The 20,000-nt window shown below is 29.3% G+C and overlaps 1 protein-coding gene across 3 annotated transcripts in view; it reads right to left on the bottom strand.

Moving 5' to 3' along the window:
• LOC130085681 (pleckstrin homology domain-containing family G member 3) overlaps nt 1-20,000 on the bottom strand; it is a 74,035-nt gene that overhangs the window by 30,147 nt on the left and 23,888 nt on the right. For 2 of the 3 annotated variants that reach the window (XM_056251585.1, XM_056251583.1), the window contains exon 3: nt 348-703. In XM_056251585.1, the coding sequence (XP_056107560.1) occupies nt 348-703 (356 nt within the window). The remainder of the gene's footprint in view (nt 1-347; nt 704-20,000) is intronic. The other variant, XM_056251584.1, reaches the window with a different exon arrangement.

A 20,000-nucleotide genomic window follows, 5' to 3' on the forward strand; every position in this document is an offset into this window, starting at 1 on the left:
CTGACGCACACACACACACACACACACACACACACTGACTGACACACACACACACTGACTGACTGACAGACACACACTGACTGACACACTGACTGACACACTGACTGACAGACACTGACTGACACACACTGACTGACTGACACACTGACTGACAGACACACACACACTGACTGACACACTGACTGACACACTGACTGACAGACACTGACTGACAGACACACACTGACAGACACACACTGACAGACACATCACCTGAACAAACACAATCTTCCCTGTACTGGCAGACCTTGAGGAGTTAGATGTACTGTAACCACACGGCTTCTCATTGGACAGCGGTTTTCTCTCACCTCTACAATACTGCGGAGATCCCTGACGTACATCCGCTCCGTCTCAATGATCTCCATTACGACTCGATCCACGTAGGAGAGCTGGGGGTTCGGCGCCATGCTGACGGTGGCAAACGGAGACGGAGGATCTGAACACGACCACTCGAACCCGGGCGCCGCCGGCCCCGCCGGGGGACTGAGCTCCAGGTCGATGCCGGACGGCGGACCAGCGCTCCCCTCGACGGAGGACCCGGACGACACCGCGCTGACGGGCCGCCCGTCCTCTGAGGGCTCAGTGCTGGACCGGGAGCAGCGGTCGGGGGGGCGCGGGTCGAGGCCGCCCACAGACGAACCGGAGGACAAACGGAGACATTCTGCTGGAGACACACAGGCGGAGTTTAACACAGCATTAGCAGTCAACAGCAAAAACATATATTAGGCAGAAAAGAAATTATTTTTGTGGAAATGCATTTTTTTCTTCTTCAGGATTCTTGAGAAAAAAAATATTAAGCAGAAAAAAACGCATTTTTTGTGGAAATGCATTTTTTTTCAAAGATTCTAGGATGAAAAAAAGTTGAAAAGAACAGCATTTATTTGAAATATAGATCTTTGATATTTATATATGGATCAATCCCAGAGATATGGAGATCCCAATACGGCTTCATGATTAAATTGGTCATTTTATAATTCAACAGCAAAAATATATATTAGGCAGAAAAGAAATAATTTTTGTGGAAATGCATTTTTTTTCTTCAGGATTCTTGGAGGAACAGAAAGTTCAAAAGAACAGCATTTATTTGAAATAAAGACCTTTGATATATATATATATATATATATATATATGGTTCACTTCAATCCCAGAAATATGGACATCTTAATGCAGCTCCATGATTAAATTGGTCATTTTATAATTCAACAGAAAAAAAATATTATTAAGCAGAAAAAACACGCATTTTTGAGGAAATGCTTTTTTTTTTTCAAGATTCTAGGATGAAAAAAAAGTTGAAAAGAACAGCATTTATTTGAAATAAAGATCTTTAATATTTATATATGGATCAATCCCAGAGATATGGAGATCTCAATGCGGCTTCATGAGTAAATTGGTCAATTGTGCACATTTTCAGAGGTCGAAACCAAATGTGGGACACTTTACATCCAGATGATGCTTTTTTCTTTTAAAGAGAAACATCTGAACATCAAATGTTGAAAGTAGAAATTATCTTTTTTTTCATATCAGTGCCATAAATATGTTTTTTCCAAAGTTTGCATGGCTGTAACTCTAAAAGTATTAAATATATCTCTATATGATTTTAGACTCTGGTTCTTGAGATATAGTTTTTAGAGTTACAGGCATGCAAACTTGAGGCTAAATACACAATTTTTTCCAATTTTTGAACGGTCACCGTTGGCATATAATGAAACAAAGATTGCTAAAGTCAACAGATTTCACTAATAGACCAACCAATCTCTGTGCAGAAATAAAATAATGATGCTGCCATCTTTCTAAAGTCATTTTTACCGCCCTGTAATTTGGCTCCAAATCTCAGGTGAAAATTGTAATTTTAACAGTGAATTACTCATGTTTCACGACATTTCGGCTTTCTTCTTCATTTATGCATTTCTTCACTAAAAAAAAAGATCAAAATGGAAATGTTTAGCCGGTGGAGTTGAGCCGTACTGGTGTTCGGACAGAGACAGGAATAGAGAATAATAGCCTGGGAAACTGTAGTCATCATTACAGTCACTGATAATGCAAACATATGAATGTTTCCATGCCAAACTGAAGGACTACGTCATCACGAGCTCGGGCTTGTAGACGCACGATACAAGACATCTCACCATGTGAACCCGTCCGCAACGCAAGCCTCCACATGAGCAACTCCAGCAACTCTAATCAATCTCTCTCGGCCTCATGATTCATGCATGACATCATCAGCAGCAACACCCATCAGACGGGACACGCATGTTCAGAATTAATACAAAGAGACACAACTACTTGTATAGGTAGTTTATTTAAGTTTAAACATATTTGACAACGTATTAACTTACACAAAACCAAGTAAATCAACTAATGGCCAAGACCGCAGACCTTACTCTCGCTCGCACTCGCAGGCACTCTCTCTCTCTCTCTCTCGCCCTCACGCTCTCTGCGCATAACGGTTTAAATGAACAACAATAAACAAATGTTGAGTGCTGATCAAGAGTTTTGTGCAAGCAATTTAAGGTCGCGACTCTTGTCCTAAATATAGCAGGCTTTATTCGGTGATTGAAACAAATATTATTAACATTAATTGAAGTTTTACAGTATATAGAACCGACATTGAACGCTCCGAGCGAGCTGTGCTGTGGTAAACTCACTGCTGCTAGCCTGCTACTATGGCTATTTCGAGGGCGTCTGGCCACGCCCCCTTGGCGGGCTCTGACGTGTCTGATGTAATGCTAGCTCATTGGCGCACACGTTGGAGGCGCCCGTGCCATTGGATGTGCAGTTGCCGGAGCACAGCCAATGAGTGAGCCAGACACTCACTGTACTATCTGTGCAGCTGGAAAATGCGTTTTAGCTGCAGCCGCATCTCTGCTACCGCGGGCGTGTTTTTCCACATGATTCGAATATTAATTTTCACCTTCGAATTTCTGTTTTTTAAAACTATTCAAATAGATATTCGAATTTAGAATATTCGTTGACAGCCCTAGCACACACACGCACACACACAGATCTCACGGCATCCGTCAGTACAGGACAGATTCAGTGTCGTCGTAATGAGGCTTACAATGCGAATGTGAACATCAAGAAATATGAGAAATCCACGGTTTTTAAAACTATCATTTTATATTTAAAGATAGGATTTTGACAACAAAAATAAGATTCGGGAGAACACTAGGATTTCTGTGCTTGCACTGACATTTTACATTCATAAGCATTTTAGAGATACCTAGGGTTTCTTATTAGGAACAAATTATGAAATTATGAAATTTAAATTTTACATTTATAAGCATTTTAGAGATACCTAGGGTTTCTTATTAGGAACAAATTATGAAATTATGAAATTTAAATTTTACATTCATAAGCATTTTAGAGATACCTAAGGTTTCTTGTTAGGAACAAATTATGAAATTATGAAATTGAAATTTTACATTCATAAGCATTTTAGAGATACCTAAGGTTTCTTATTAGGAACAAATTATGAAATTATGAAATTTTAATTTTACATTCATAAGCATTTTAAAGATACCTAGGGTTTCTTATTAGGAACAAATTATGAAATTATGAAATCGAAAATTTACATTCATAAGCATTTTAAAGATACCTAGGGTTTCTAATTAGGAACAAATTATGAAATTATGAAATTGAAATTTTACATTCATAAGCATTTTAGAGATACCTAGGGTTTTTTATAGGAACAAATTATGAAATTATGAAATCGAAATTTTACATTCATAAGCATTTTAAAGATACCTAGGGTTTCTTATTAGGAACAAATTATGAAATTTAAATTTTACATTCATAAGCATTTTAGAGATACCTAGGGTTTCTTATTAGGAACAAATTATGAAATTACGAAATTGAAATTTTACATTCATAAGCATTTTAGAGATACCTAGGGTTTCTTATTAGAAACAAATTATGAAATTATGAAATTTAAATTTTACATTCATAAGCATTTTAGAGATACCTAAGGTTTCTTATTAGGAACAAATTATGAAATTATGAAATTTAAATTTTACATTCATAAGCATTTTAGAGATACCTAGGGTTTCTTATTAGGAACAAATTATGAAATTACGAAATTGAAATTTTACATTCATAAGCATTTTAAAGATACCTAGGGTTTCTTATTAGGAACAAATTATGAAATTGAAATTTTACATTTATAAGCATTTTAGAGATACCTAGGGTTTCTTATTAGGAACAAATTATGAAATTATGAAATTTAAATTTTACATTCATAAGCATTTTAGAGATACCTAGGGTTTCTTATTAGGAACAAATTATGAAATTACGAAATTGAAATTTTACATTCATAAGCATTTTAAAGATACCTAGGGTTTCTTATTAGGAACAAATTATGAAATTATGAAATTTAAATTTTACATTCATAAGCATTTTAGAGATACCTAGGGTTTCTTATTAGGAACAAATTATGAAATTATGAAATTGAAATTGTACATTCATAAGCATTTTAGAGATACCTAGGGTTTCTTATTAGGAACAAATTATGAAATTATTAAATTGAAATTTTACATTCATAAGCATTTTAGAGATACCTAGGGTTTCTTATTAGGAACAAATTATGAAATTGAAATTTTACATTGATAAGCATTTTAGAGATACCTAGGGTTTCTTATTAGGAACAAATTATGAAATTATGAAATTGAAATTTTACAGTTATAAGCATTTTAGAGATACCTAGGGTTTCTTATTAGGAACAAATTATGAAATTATGAAATTGAAATTTTACATTCATAAGCATTTTAGAGATACCTAGGGTTTCTTATTAGGAACAAATTATGAAATTATGAAATTGAAATTTTACATTCATAAGCATTTTAGAGATACCTAGGGTTTCTTATTAGGAACAAATTATGAAATTATGAAATTGAAATTTTACATTCATAAGCATTTTAGAGATACCTAGGGTTTCTTATTAGGAACAAATTATGAAATTACGAAATTGAAATTTTACATTCATAAGCATTTTAGAGATACCTAGGGTTTCTTATTAGGAACAAATTATGAAATTATGAAATTGAAATTTTACATTGATAAGCATTTTAGAGATACCTAGGGTTTCTTATTAGGAACAAATTATGAAATTATGAAATTGAAATTTTACATTGATAAGCATTTTAGAGATACCTAGGGTTTCTTATTAGGAACAAATTATGAAATTATGAAATTGAAATTTTACATTCATAAGCATTTTAAAGATACCTAAGGTTTTTTATTAGGAACAAATTATGAAATTACGAAATTGAAATTTTACATTCATAAGCATTTTAAAGATACCTAGGGTTTCTTATTAGGAACAAATTATGAAATTGAAATTTTACATTCATAAGCATTTTAGAGATACCTAGGGTTTCTTATAGGAACAAATGAAATTATGAAATCGAAATTTTACATTCATAAGCATTTTAGAGATACCTAGGGTTTCTTATTAGAAACAAATTATGAAATTATGAAATTTAAATTTTACATTCATAAGCATTTTAGAGATACCTAAGGTTTCTTATAAGGAACAAATTATGAAATTATGAAATTTAAATTTTACATTCATAAGCATTTTAGAGATACCTAGGGTTTCTTATTAGGAACAAATTATGAAATTACGAAATTGAAATTTTACATTCATAAGCATTTTAAAGATACCTAGGGTTTCTTATTAGGAACAAATTATGAAATTATGAAATTGAAATTTTACATTCATAAGCATTTTAAAGATACCTAGGGTTTCTTATTAGGAACAAATTATGAAATTATGAAATCGAAAATTTACATTCATAAGCATTTTAAAGATACATAGGGTTTCTTATTATGAACAAATTATGAAATTATGAAATTGAAATTTTACATTCATAAGCATTTTAGAGATACCTAGGGTTTCTTATAGGAACAAATTATGAAATTATGAAATCGAAATTTTACATTCATAAGCATTTTAAAGATACCTAGGGTTTCTTATTAGGAACAAATTATGAAATTATGAAATTTAAATTTTACATTCATAAGCATTTTAGAGATACCTAGGGTTTCTTATTAGGAACAAATTATGAAATTACGAAATTGAAATTTTACATTCATAGGCATTTTAGAGATACCTAGGGTTTCTTATAGGAACAAATTATGAAATTACGAAATCGAAATTTTACATTCATAAGCATTTTAAAGATACCTAGGATTTCTCATTAGGAACAAATTATGAAATTATGAAATTGAAATTTTACATTCATAAGCATTTTAGAGATACCTAGGGTTTCTTATTAGGAACAAATTATGAAATTATGAAATTGAAATTTTACATTCATAAGCATTTTAGAGATACCTAGGGTTTCTTATTAGGAACAAATTATGAAATTATGAAATTGAAATTTTACATTCATAAGCATTTTAAAGATACCTAGGGTTTCTTATTAGGAACAAATTATGAAATTATGAAATTGAAATTTTACATTCATAAGCATTTTAGAGATACCTAGGGTTTCTTATAGGAACAAATTATGAAATTATGAAATCGAAATTTTACATTCATAAGCATTTTAAAGATACCTAGGGTTTCTTATTAGGAACAAATTATGAAATTATGAAATTTAAATTTTACATTCATAAGCATTTTAGAGATACCTAGGGTTTCTTATTAGGAACAAATTATGAAATTACGAAATTGAAATTTTACATTCATAGGCATTTTAGAGATACCTAGGGTTTCTTATAGGAACAAATTATGAAATTACGAAATCGAAATTTTACATTCATAAGCATTTTAAAGATACCTAGGATTTCTCATTAGGAACAAATTATGAAATTATGAAATTGAAATTTTACATTCATAAGCATTTTAGAGATACCTAGGGTTTCTTATTAGGAACAAATTATGAAATTATGAAATTGAAATTTTACATTCATAAGCATTTTAGAGATACCTAGGGTTTCTTATTAGGAACAAATTATGAAATTATTAAATTGAAATTTTACATTCATAAGCATTTTAGAGATACCTAGGGTTTCTTATTAGGAACAAATTATGAAATTACGAAATTGAAATTTTACATTCATAAGCATTTTAAAGATACCTAGGGTTTCTTATTAGGAACAAATTATGAAATTATGAAATTGAAATTTTACATTCATAAGCATTTTAGAGATACCTAGGGTTTCTTATAGGAACAAATTATGAAATTATGAAATCGAAATTTTACATTCATAAGCATTTTAAAGATACCTAGGGTTTCTTATTAGGAACAAATTATGAAATTATGAAATTTAAATTTTACATTCATAAGCATTTTAGAGATACCTAGGGTTTCTTATTAGGAACAAATTATGAAATTACGAAATTGAAATTTTACATTCATAGGCATTTTAGAGATACCTAGGGTTTCTTATAGGAACAAATTATGAAATTACGAAATCGAAATTTTACATTCATAAGCATTTTAAAGATACCTAGGATTTCTCATTAGGAACAAATTATGAAATTATGAAATTGAAATTTTACATTCATAAGCATTTTAGAGATACCTAGGGTTTCTTATTAGGAACAAATTATGAAATTATGAAATTGAAATTTTACATTCATAAGCATTTTAGAGATACCTAGGGTTTCTTATTAGGAACAAATTATGAAATTATGAAATTGAAATTTTACATTCATAAGCATTTTAGAGATACCTAGGGTTTCTTATTAGGAACAAATTATGAAATTACGAAATTGAAATTTTACATTCATAAGCATTTTAAAGATACCTAGAGGGTTTCTTATTAGGAACAAATTATGAAATTGAAATTTTACATTCATAAGCATTTTAGAGATACCTAGGGTTTCTTATTAGGAACAAATTATGAAATTATGAAATTTAAATTTTACATTCATAAGCATTTTAGAGATACCTAGGGTTTTTTATTAGGAACAAATTATGAAATTATGAAATTTAAATTTTACATTCATAAGCATTTTAGAGATACCTAGGGTTTCTTATTAGGAACAAATTATGAAATTATGAAATTGAAATTGTACATTCATAAGCATTTTAGAGATACCTAGGGTTTCTTATTAGGAACAAATTATGAAATTATGAAATTGAAATTTTACATTCATAAGCATTTTAGAGATACCTAGGGTTTCTTATTAGGAACAAATTATGAAATTACGAAATTGAAATTTTACATTCATAAGCATTTTAAAGATACCTAGGGTTTCTTATTAGGAACAAATTATGAAATTATGAAATTGAAATTTTACATTCATAAGCATTTTAGAGATACCTAGGGTTTCTTATTAGGAACAAATTATGAAATTACGAAATTGAAATTTTACATTCATAGGCATTTTAGAGATACCTAGGGTTTCTAATTAGGAACAAATTATGAAATTATGAAATTGAAATTTTACATTCATAAGCATTTTAGAGATACCTAGGGTTTCTTATTAAGAACAAATTATGAAATTATGAAATTGAAATTTTACATTGATAAGCATTTTAGAGATACCTAGGGTTTCTTATTAGGAACAAATTATGAAATTGAAATTTTACATTCATAAGCATTTTAGAGATACATAGGGTTTCTTATTAGGAACAAATTATGAAATTATGAAATTGAAATTTTACATTGATAAGCATTTTAGAGATACCTAGGGTTTCTTGTTAGGAACAAATTATGAAATTTAAATTTTACATTGATAAGCATTTTAGAGATAGCTAGGGTTTCTTATTAGGAACAAATTATGAAATTATGAAATTTAAATTTTACATTCATAAGCATTTTAAAGATACCTAGGGTTTCTTATAGGAACAAATTATGAAATTGAAATTTTACATTCATAAGCATTTTAAAGATACCTAGGGTTTCTTATTAGGAACAAATTATGAAATTGAAATTTTACATTCAAAGCATTTTAGAGATACCTAGGGTTTCTTATTAGGAACAAATTATGAAATTATGAAATAGAAATTTTACATTCATAAGCATTTTAGAGATACCTAGGGTTTCCTGTTAGGAACAAATTATGAAATTATGAAATTGAAATTTTACATTCATAAGCATTTTAGAGATACCTAGGGTTTCTTATTAGGAACAAATTATGAAATTACGAAATTGAAATTTTACATTCATAAGCATTTTAAAGATACCTAGGGTTTCTTATTAGGAACAAATTATGAAATTATGAAATTGAAATTTTACATTCATAAGCATTTTAGAGATACCTAGGGTTTCTTATTAGGAACAAATTATGAAATTATGAAATTGAAATTTTACATTCATAAGCATTTTAGAGATACCTAGGGTTTCTTATTAGGAACAAATTATGAAATTACGAAATTGAAATTTTACATTCATAAGCATTTTAAAGATACCTAGAGGGTTTCTTATTAGGAACAAATTATGAAATTGAAATTTTACATTCATAAGCATTTTAGAGATACCTAGGGTTTCTTATTAGGAACAAATTATGAAATTATGAAATTTAAATTTTACATTCATAAGCATTTTAGAGATACCTAGGGTTTCTTATTAGGAACAAATTATGAAATTACGAAATTGAAATTTTACATTCATAAGCATTTTAAAGATACCTAGGGTTTTTTATTAGGAACAAATTATGAAATTATGAAATTTAAATTTTACATTCATAAGCATTTTAGAGATACCTAGGGTTTCTTATTAGGAACAAATTATGAAATTATGAAATTGAAATTGTACATTCATAAGCATTTTAGAGATACCTAGGGTTTCTTATTAGGAACAAATTATGAAATTATGAAATTGAAATTTTACATTCATAAGCATTTTAGAGATACCTAGGGTTTCTTATTAGGAACAAATTATGAAATTACGAAATTGAAATTTTACATTCATAAGCATTTTAAAGATACCTAGGGTTTCTTATTAGGAACAAATTATGAAATTATGAAATTGAAATTTTACATTCATAAGCATTTTAGAGATACCTAGGGTTTCTTATTAGGAACAAATTATGAAATTACGAAATTGAAATTTTACATTCATAGGCATTTTAGAGATACCTAGGGTTTCTAATTAGGAACAAATTATGAAATTATGAAATTGAAATTTTACATTCATAAGCATTTTAGAGATACCTAGGGTTTCTTATTAAGAACAAATTATGAAATTATGAAATTGAAATTTTACATTGATAAGCATTTTAGAGATACCTAGGGTTTCTTATTAGGAACAAATTATGAAATTGAAATTTTACATTCATAAGCATTTTAGAGATACATAGGGTTTCTTATTAGGAACAAATTATGAAATTATGAAATTGAAATTTTACATTGATAAGCATTTTAGAGATACCTAGGGTTTCTTGTTAGGAACAAATTCTGAAATTTAAATTTTACATTGATAAGCATTTTAGAGATAGCTAGGGTTTCTTATTAGGAACAAATTATGAAATTATGAAATTTAAATTTTACATTCATAAGCATTTTAAAGATACCTAGGGTTTCTTATAGGAACAAATTATGAAATTGAAATTTTACATTCATAAGCATTTTAAAGATACCTAGGGTTTCTTATTAGGAACAAATTATGAAATTGAAATTTTACATTCAAAGCATTTTAGAGATACCTAGGGTTTCTTATTAGGAACAAATTATGAAATTATGAAATAGAAATTTTACATTCATAAGCATTTTAGAGATACCTAGGGTTTCCTGTTAGGAACAAATTATGAAATTATGAAATTGAAATTTTACATTCATAAGCATTTTAGAGATACCTAGGGTTTCTTATTAGGAACAAATTATGAAATTACGAAATTGAAATTTTACATTCATAAGCATTTTAAAGATACCTAGGGTTTTTTATTAGGAACAAATTATGAAATTATGAAATTTAAATTTTACATTCATAAGCATTTTAGAGATACCTAGGGTTTCTTATTAGGAACAAATTATGAAATTATGAAATTGAAATTGTACATTCATAAGCATTTTAGAGATACCTAGGGTTTCTTATTAGGAACAAATTATGAAATTATGAAATTGAAATTTTACATTCATAAGCATTTTAGAGATACCTAGGGTTTCTTATTAGGAACAAATTATGAAATTACGAAATTGAAATTTTACATTCATAGGCATTTTAGAGATACCTAGGGTTTCTAATTAGGAACAAATTATGAAATTATGAAATTGAAATTTTACATTCATAAGCATTTTAGAGATACCTAGGGTTTCTTATTAAGAACAAATTATGAAATTATGAAATTGAAATTTTACATTGATAAGCATTTTAGAGATACCTAGGGTTTCTTATTAGGAACAAATTATGAAATTGAAATTTTACATTCATAAGCATTTTAGAGATACATAGGGTTTCTTATTAGGAACAAATTATGAAATTATGAAATTGAAATTTTACATTGATAAGCATTTTAGAGATACCTAGGGTTTCTTGTTAGGAACAAATTATGAAATTGAAATTTTACATTGATAAGCATTTTAGAGATAGCTAGGGTTTCTTATTAGGAACAAATTATGAAATTATGAAATTTAAATTTTACATTCATAAGCATTTTAAAGATACCTAGGGTTTCTTATAGGAACAAATTATGAAATTGAAATTTTACATTCATAAGCATTTTAAAGATACCTAGGGTTTCTTATTAGGAACAAATTATGAAATTGAAATTTTACATTCAAAGCATTTTAGAGATACCTAGGGTTTCTTATTAGGAACAAATCATGAAATTATGAAATAGAAATTTTACATTCATAAGCATTTTAGAGATACCTAGGGTTTCCTGTTAGGAACAAATTATGAAACTGAAATTTTACATTCATAAGCATTTTAAGACGGTAAAATTAAAAAAAAGTTAGAAATGGAACAAATTATAAAATCGTTGTAATAATGAAATACGTAATTGAATTTTACATTCATAAGCATTTTTAGGACACTGAGATTGACAATTTCTTGTAAGAAATGGAACAATTTATAAAATGGTTGAAATAATGAAAATTGTATTGAAATTATAGAAATAATGAAATTTCTTTAATTCTTTTTACATTTATAAGCATTTAAGACACTAACATTTGACAATTTCATTAGAAATCGAACAAATTATGAAATCATTGAAATAATAAAATATTTGAAATTTTACATTCATATGCATTTTTAAGCCAATTAGATTTCTTACAATTTTTTTGTAAGAAATGGAACAATTAGTAAAATTGTTTAAAATAATTAAATTAGCATTGATCTTACATTCATATTCATTTGCTTGATACGTTCATAAGCATTTCTAAGACCTAAATTCGACAATTTCTTTTTACAAGTGGAACAGTTTATCAATCAATCTAACTTATGATGATTAATAATCAAAACAGTCATCTTTTTCAAACCTATGAAATCATAATTTTTTTCCCTCAGTTAAGTCAGTTTGTGCGTTTATGTACCGCCACCTTCATCAGGACTAGTTATGATAAAGTGAGTCAGACTCACGAACAAATGACTCTTATGAACAGATTCTTTAATGAATCGTTTAAAAAGACAAGCAAATCTTGACTTCTCAAGTTAACAGTTTGAATCAATCATGCAACTCATTCAATGAATCACTAATCTCAATGTTCATGAACCGTAATATTACTTCATCAGAACTAGTTATGACGCATCATATTCCATGGAACAGAATATATCAGGAAATAAAACAATGGAGCTTCTCATCTTCTGTATCCTGGAGGCTACATTATGAAATTTATGACTAAAGGAACATGGATATAAATTTACTGCTGCGTGACAGTCAATCATAACTATTCCCATTGCTCACTGAGCTCTGCATGCACAGACAACACTCAAACATCTAGTGTAAACAATGACATTTCATATTTCATTTCAAATGCTCAATCTTACAATCCACTGAGAACTAATGAAATGTTCAAGTTAATTAGTACAGATGATAAGCTAATGATAAAATGATTAAAACAAATCTTTCAAAACTGCATTTCTCTGCTTTCATAAGTTGCTTTAGATAAAAATAAAGTGAGGATTGGCCTGCTAGGCCTGATTGACAGCTAGGCCTGATTGACATCTAGGCCTGATTGACATCTAGGCCTGTCACTCACCATCGGGCGTTTTGTGTTGATGATTCATTAATTGCAATTTACGATTTAATTCTGTTTTGTTTGCATCCCTAACAGTGAGAGACTAATGCCTTATTGTTTTCTTTACTTGGAATCGTATATACAATAATAATACAAAAATATAATAAAATAGGTCCATGTGATTTACTTTAATGCTGTGAAAATTTAAATTTATAATATAAATAAAAATAAATAAATAATATTATTAAATTATTATTTAATAATAATAAAAATATAAAATAAAGAATATATATAAAACTCCAAAAAAAAAAAAAAAAAACCCGGATTAACCCGATTAAACAAACCTTCTATGAAGGAATATAATATAATAATAATATAATATAATCCACATACCTTAATTTCGTAAAATAAGGAATAAAATAAAAAAATAAAAAAATAAAGTAAATACATTTTTTTTTTAAAACATCATACAGTCTGAATAAACACAAACCTTCTATGAAGATATAATATAATATAATATAATATAATATAATATAATATAATATAATCCTTCAGTTCATTTCATATGCAATAAGTCCTTTGACTATCTTTATGTACTTTACAAGTGTTTTTATATTCTTTGCCAAAATGGCATTGACATTTAAACTGCACAATAATTGCGATTAGAACAAATACCACGATTAAGATGATCAATCAATAACCGCGTCACTTCACACACACACACACACACACACACACACACACACACACACACACACACACACACACACACACACACACACACACACACACACACACACACACACACACACACACACACACACACACACACACACACACACACACACACACACACACACACACACACACACACACACACACACACACACACACACACACACACACACACACCTACCTTCAGGCGCTTCCAGGAACACACACCCAACACACACATTCTTTCACATGCATCGGTTTGAAACTCAAGTGGAAATAAGTGACGTACAAATGACAAACGCTCATCCGGACTGACTAACATCTGCTCAGACAGGCAGAATAATGACTCAATAATGACTCGGATATATATATATATATAAATCTATAGTGCTGACGGACAATGCAGCATTTGATTATATATGTGGTTACTGGTTATTAAACTTTGACTTCTGCTCTGTGAAAATACTTCCTTTTAAAACAGCAACAACCTGTACCGAGGGAACCGATGATTTCAACTCAATCCCTTATCAGTAAACAACTCTACGCACACTAACAGCAAGCATTAACACACACACACACACACACACACACACACCTTCATGTCTGACTGATGATTAACTCGTCAAGGTGAGTGTAGTATTTGGACTGTTGTGAACACATTCACAAGCTCAAAACAGCTCGAGATAATGATGCTAAGATCAGCACACACACACACACACACACACACACGCTCGTCTGTCGCTTCTCGAACCGAATTGCTGGAATTCCTGGGATGCTCGAGGAGAGAGCTTTGATTTTCATTGCTTGAATTCCTGAATCTTTGAAACAACAGAGACTGAGAGACGCTGAACACACTTTCCTCTTCACCTCGTCATCCATAAGAGGAGAACGAGCTCGAATGCAGAACGACTCTCAGTTAATTATGATCACTAGCATGCCACGAATTACAGATTTCAGTTTCATTATGCATAATATTTTTTTGTTGTTGCATAATACGTTTTTAAATACCCCTTTAACTAAGACATATCTATACAATCACCAGAAAGAAATTGTTGCTAGCGTCACTTACAGTGAAAGACTAATACCTTATTTTTTAAATTGTATATATTATAATAAAAAAACCTAACAGTCTGATTAAACGAGCCTTCTATATATAATAAATTAATATAATATATTATATAACATAATATAATTGAATCCACAAATCTTCATTTCGTAAAATAAGGAATAAAATAAAAATAAATAAAAAATAAAATTTAAATAAATCAAAATAGAAAAAAAAAAAAAATTAAAACAAAAACAAATTATATATAAAAAACCCCATAAAGGTCTGATTAAACCAGCCTTCTTTATATAATATAATATATAATAAATTTATATAACATAATATATAATCTAACATAATTTAATTGAATACACAAATATTCATTTCGTAAAATAAGGAATCAAATAAAAATAAATAAAAAATAAAATTGAAATAAATCAAAATAAAATAGAAAATAAAATAAAAACAAATTATAAAAAAATAAAAAACATAACAGTGATTAAACAAGCCTTCTATATATAATATAATATATAATAAATTAATATTATATAATAGAATCCACAAATATTCATTTCGTAAAATAAGGAATAAATTATAAAAAATAAAAAATTTTTTAAAAAAATTTAAAAAATGTAAAAAAAGCATCACATACAGTCTGATTAAACACAAACCTTCTATATATTATATTATATAATCTATAAGAGGAAGAAAATGAGCTCAAATACAGAACGACACTGAATTATGATCACTAGCATGCCACAAATGTTAGATTTCAGTTTTATTATGCATAACATTTTTTGTTGCATAATAAGTTTTTAAATACCCCTTTAACTAAGACATATCTATACAATCACTAGAAATAAATTCACACTTTTATTCAGCAAGGACACATTAAATCGACCAAAAGTAACAGTCGTTTATAATGTTACAAAAGATTCTATTTCAAACAAATGCTGTTCTTTTGTTTCAAGTTTCAACTTTGATAATAGCATCAGATCAGTGATTTCTGAAGGATCATGTGACACTGAAGACTGGAGTAATGATGCTGAAAATACAGCTTTGATCACAGGAATAAATTACACTTTACTATATATTCACATAGAAAACACATGTTTTACATTGTAAAAATATGTCACTATTTTTACTGTATTTTTAGATTAAATAAATGCACCCATGGTGAGCACAAGAGACTGTTAACTGGTAGCGATATTACCCAAAACATCATAATTTTCTTAATCTCAGACAGACTTCACACATTATAAAGCGCAGGAATCTACAGCACACGAGAGCAATGTGGATTAATGATTCGCAACATCACACTTCCTTCAGCTAGATGCAATCAGACAGACATCAGGCGAACCGTAAACGCACCAGATGCAAATATCACACAGTCAAAGCAGACACCACTGACCCCAGATCTGATGTCCAACAGTTTCACTGATGCAAATGTCCGACCAGTTACACAACATACAGCTCGAACCTAAAACTAACTTTAAGCCTTTTCTCCCTTGATTCAAAGACACTGGTATTAAAAATGAATGCATGTATATGTAAACGTGTGAAATGAGAAAAGGCAGAAAAGCAGGTAATATTCCTCACCTGAGGCGAGCAAAACGCAGGGCTGTTTTCCTTTCCAAGTGTCCTGATACTAGTAATGGTGTTGCACACCTCAGGGAACAAGAAGGAGATCCGATGGGATGTGATTAATGCATGTCCCTCCTGTAATCACACCCACACCTCTTCATTCACATCACTGTGGAGTCTCAGCTTGCTGATTTGGAGTGGATGTATGGAGTCAGTTCTCGTCAATGTTGCAAAATGCACATTTCTTTGCATTTTAGATGCATGAGTCAATAATTGTAGTCATGTTTAACTCTGACTAAATACTTTCTGAACCTCCTGACACACCAGAAACTATTCTGTCGAGTCGAGTGGTTTTCCACTGGCGTTTGAAATGCTTCACTGCGTTTCTCGTTGACATTTACGAGGGACGTTCAGATGGAAACCAGCGAGGCGGAGCGACGGCTCTCTGAGGCTCGTACGCAAAACCTCCTCGCGTCACACAACGCCGAAGTTCACAATCATCCTGGGTTTACATTTTTTGGTATCCATTTTAAAGTAGTTCACTTTTGAAAAAACTTTTGCTGATAATTTACTCACCCCCATGTCATTCAAGATGCCTATGCCTATGTCTTTCTTTCCTCAGTCGAAAAGAAATTACGGTTTTTGATGAAAACATTCCAGGATTTTTCTCCATATAATGGACTTAAATGGGAACCATACGGTCCAAGGTCCAAAATACAGTTAATAACAGTTTCAGATGCAGCTTAAAATGTCTTTAAACGACACCAGACGATGAATAATGGTCTTATCATGCGAAACGATCGCTCATTTAAAAAATAAATAACAACGTTTAAGTTTTATAGCTCACATGCTCGCCTTTCTCTGTTCTGTGTAACTCTCCTGTTCGAACTCGTTCATCAAAATGAAAAAATCTTTTTTCGAGTCATTTGATTCATTTAACGACCGAAATGAACGAATTGACTCGGAAAAAAATGGGAAAAAATCAAATTATGTTATTTATTTATTTTTTAAACGTTTTCTGGATTACATTTGAATGGTTTAATTACATTTTGATTATCAAAAACATAATTTTATTAATTTTCTCTTTTTTATTTTTATTATTATTTTTTCTGTGTTATGCATTTAAATTTTTACCGCAATCAAATGAAGGCATAAAACATTAATTTATCTTTTAATCATATGAAATTAAGCAAACTTTTTTGTCAAAGTGCTGCACAACAGAGCTTTACTATGGAAGCTTGTTTCCGCCACAGAATGAAAAATAAAAAAGGTAATTGCGACTTTTTATCTCACAATTCTGACTTTATTTCTCAGAATTGCGAGTTTACATCTCGCAATTCTAACTTTATTTCTCAGAATTGCCAAATATAAAATCGCAATTGCGAGATATAAAGTCAGAATTTATTGATATAAAGTCGTAATTACGTGTTGTAAAGTCAGAATTGCGTGAAATAAAGTCGAAATTGCGTGTTGTAAAATCAGAATTGTGAGATATAAACTATTCTTAGAATTGGCCTGATAACTTGCAATTGCGAGTTTATATCTCACAATTCTGAGAAAAGATGTCAGAATTTCGAGACATAAACTCGCAATTATGTGTTATAAAGTCAGAATTGCGAGATGTAAACTCGCAATTGTGAGAAAAAAAGTCAGAATTGTGAAATAAAAAGTCGCAATTCTGTCTTTTTTCCTCGCAATTGCGATTGAATAAAAAAAAACTAAAAAAATAATTGCGACTTTTTCATCTCACAATTGCGAGATATGAAGTCAGAATTGTGAGATGAAAAAGTCGCAATTATTTTTTTTTGTTTTTTTTTATTCAGTGGTGGAAACAAGCTTCCATACTTTACTGCTAAAATTAACACAGAAAAAAAAAGAAAAAGAAAAATTGTGATTAGCTATTCCATAAAAAATAAAATGTTAATAATTGTATAATTAGTAGTAGTTTTATTCTTATTATTACATTGAGGCGTAGCTAAACTCTACTGTACAACAGTAATATATTTCTGTCATAATTTCTTCAAGTTAAACCAAACTTTTATTTTGACGGGTTGCCGTGGAGACCTTTGAATATCTGTGTTTATTATATGATGATGATGAAGAAATGAAATGGTAAACGGAGCTACTTTTTATTTAAATTCCGTTTTTATGACTGGATTTCCGTTTTTCCGCATTCATCGTGGAAATCATACAGCCCTACCTCTGCAATGAGATCATCTTTGCTACTGGAAAACTGATGCATAGACAAATTAACCAAAATGCAAACTTTTCTAGATGCGCAAAATGAATTAGATCACAATTCATAATGCAACATTAGTGCATATGTGAATGGATTTCCCTGTATCTGCGCCAACACTGACGGGAAACCCTGACGCCGCAGAAACACACCGCAGGAGGCAGAAGCACACACAGTGTGTGTCGCCGGGAGTGTTTAGTAACTACTCGAAATGAAACAGGGAGAGGAGAATAATTACACACAACCGTCAGCGCGAGTCACGCCATCATTACACCGAGACTGAAATATCTGCTGACGGACTGCATTCACACTCGCAGAGACTGGGTAAAACACTGTGAAATGAAAACACACTAATGAGGAAATAGACTCAAATTACCAATTAAAAGGACTAAAAAGTACAGTGACTCTGACGTTGTTGTTTTTTAAAACATGTTATTACAATAGTATCTAAATTTGGTAATCATTACCATGTCATATATTGAAGTACATTTTAAAACATTCAGTTTACAGATTACAGACACAGCACCTAAATTAATTAACAAATGAAATTAAAATAAAGGATTGATAAAAGTTATTTAAATAATATAAATAAAATAAAACATTTATAAATAAAAAAGAACAAATATATAAAATAAACTAAAACAAACAAATAAAATAAACTATAGCAACCAAATATATAAAATAAACTAAATCAAATCATAGATTAAATAAACTATAGCCAAACAAAATAAACTAAAAAGAACAAAGCAAACTAAAGCAAACAAATATATGAAATAAACTAAAGCAAAAAACAAACAAAACTATAACTAAAACAAACAAATGTATTAAATAAAATAAAAGCAAACAAATATATAAAATAAAAGCAAACAAATATATGAAATAAACTAAAGCAAAAAAACAAAAAAAAAACAAAAAAAAAAAAACAAATGTATTAAATAAAATAAAAGCAAACAAATATATAAAATAAAATAAAAGCAAACAAATATATAAAATAAAAGCAAACAAATATATAAAATAAAATAAAAGCAAACAAATATATAAAATAAAATGAAAGCAAACAAATATATAAAATAAAATAAAAGCAAACAAATATATAAAATTAAATAAAAGCAAACAAATATATAAAATAAAAGCAAACAAATATATAAAATAAAACCAAACAAATATATCAAATAAAAGCAAACAAATATATCAAATAAAAGCAAACAAATTTATAAAATAAAAGCAAACAAATATATAAAATAAAACAAAAGCAAACAAATATCTAAAATAAATAAAAGAAAATAAACTAAATAAACTAAAATAAACACAA

This window comes from Rhinichthys klamathensis, unplaced genomic scaffold (genome assembly GCF_029890125.1).
Source record: "Rhinichthys klamathensis goyatoka isolate OS25496 unplaced genomic scaffold, OSU_Roscu_1.1 h1tg000085l_1, whole genome shotgun sequence".
Classification (NCBI taxonomy): domain Eukaryota; kingdom Metazoa; phylum Chordata; class Actinopteri; order Cypriniformes; family Leuciscidae; genus Rhinichthys; species Rhinichthys klamathensis.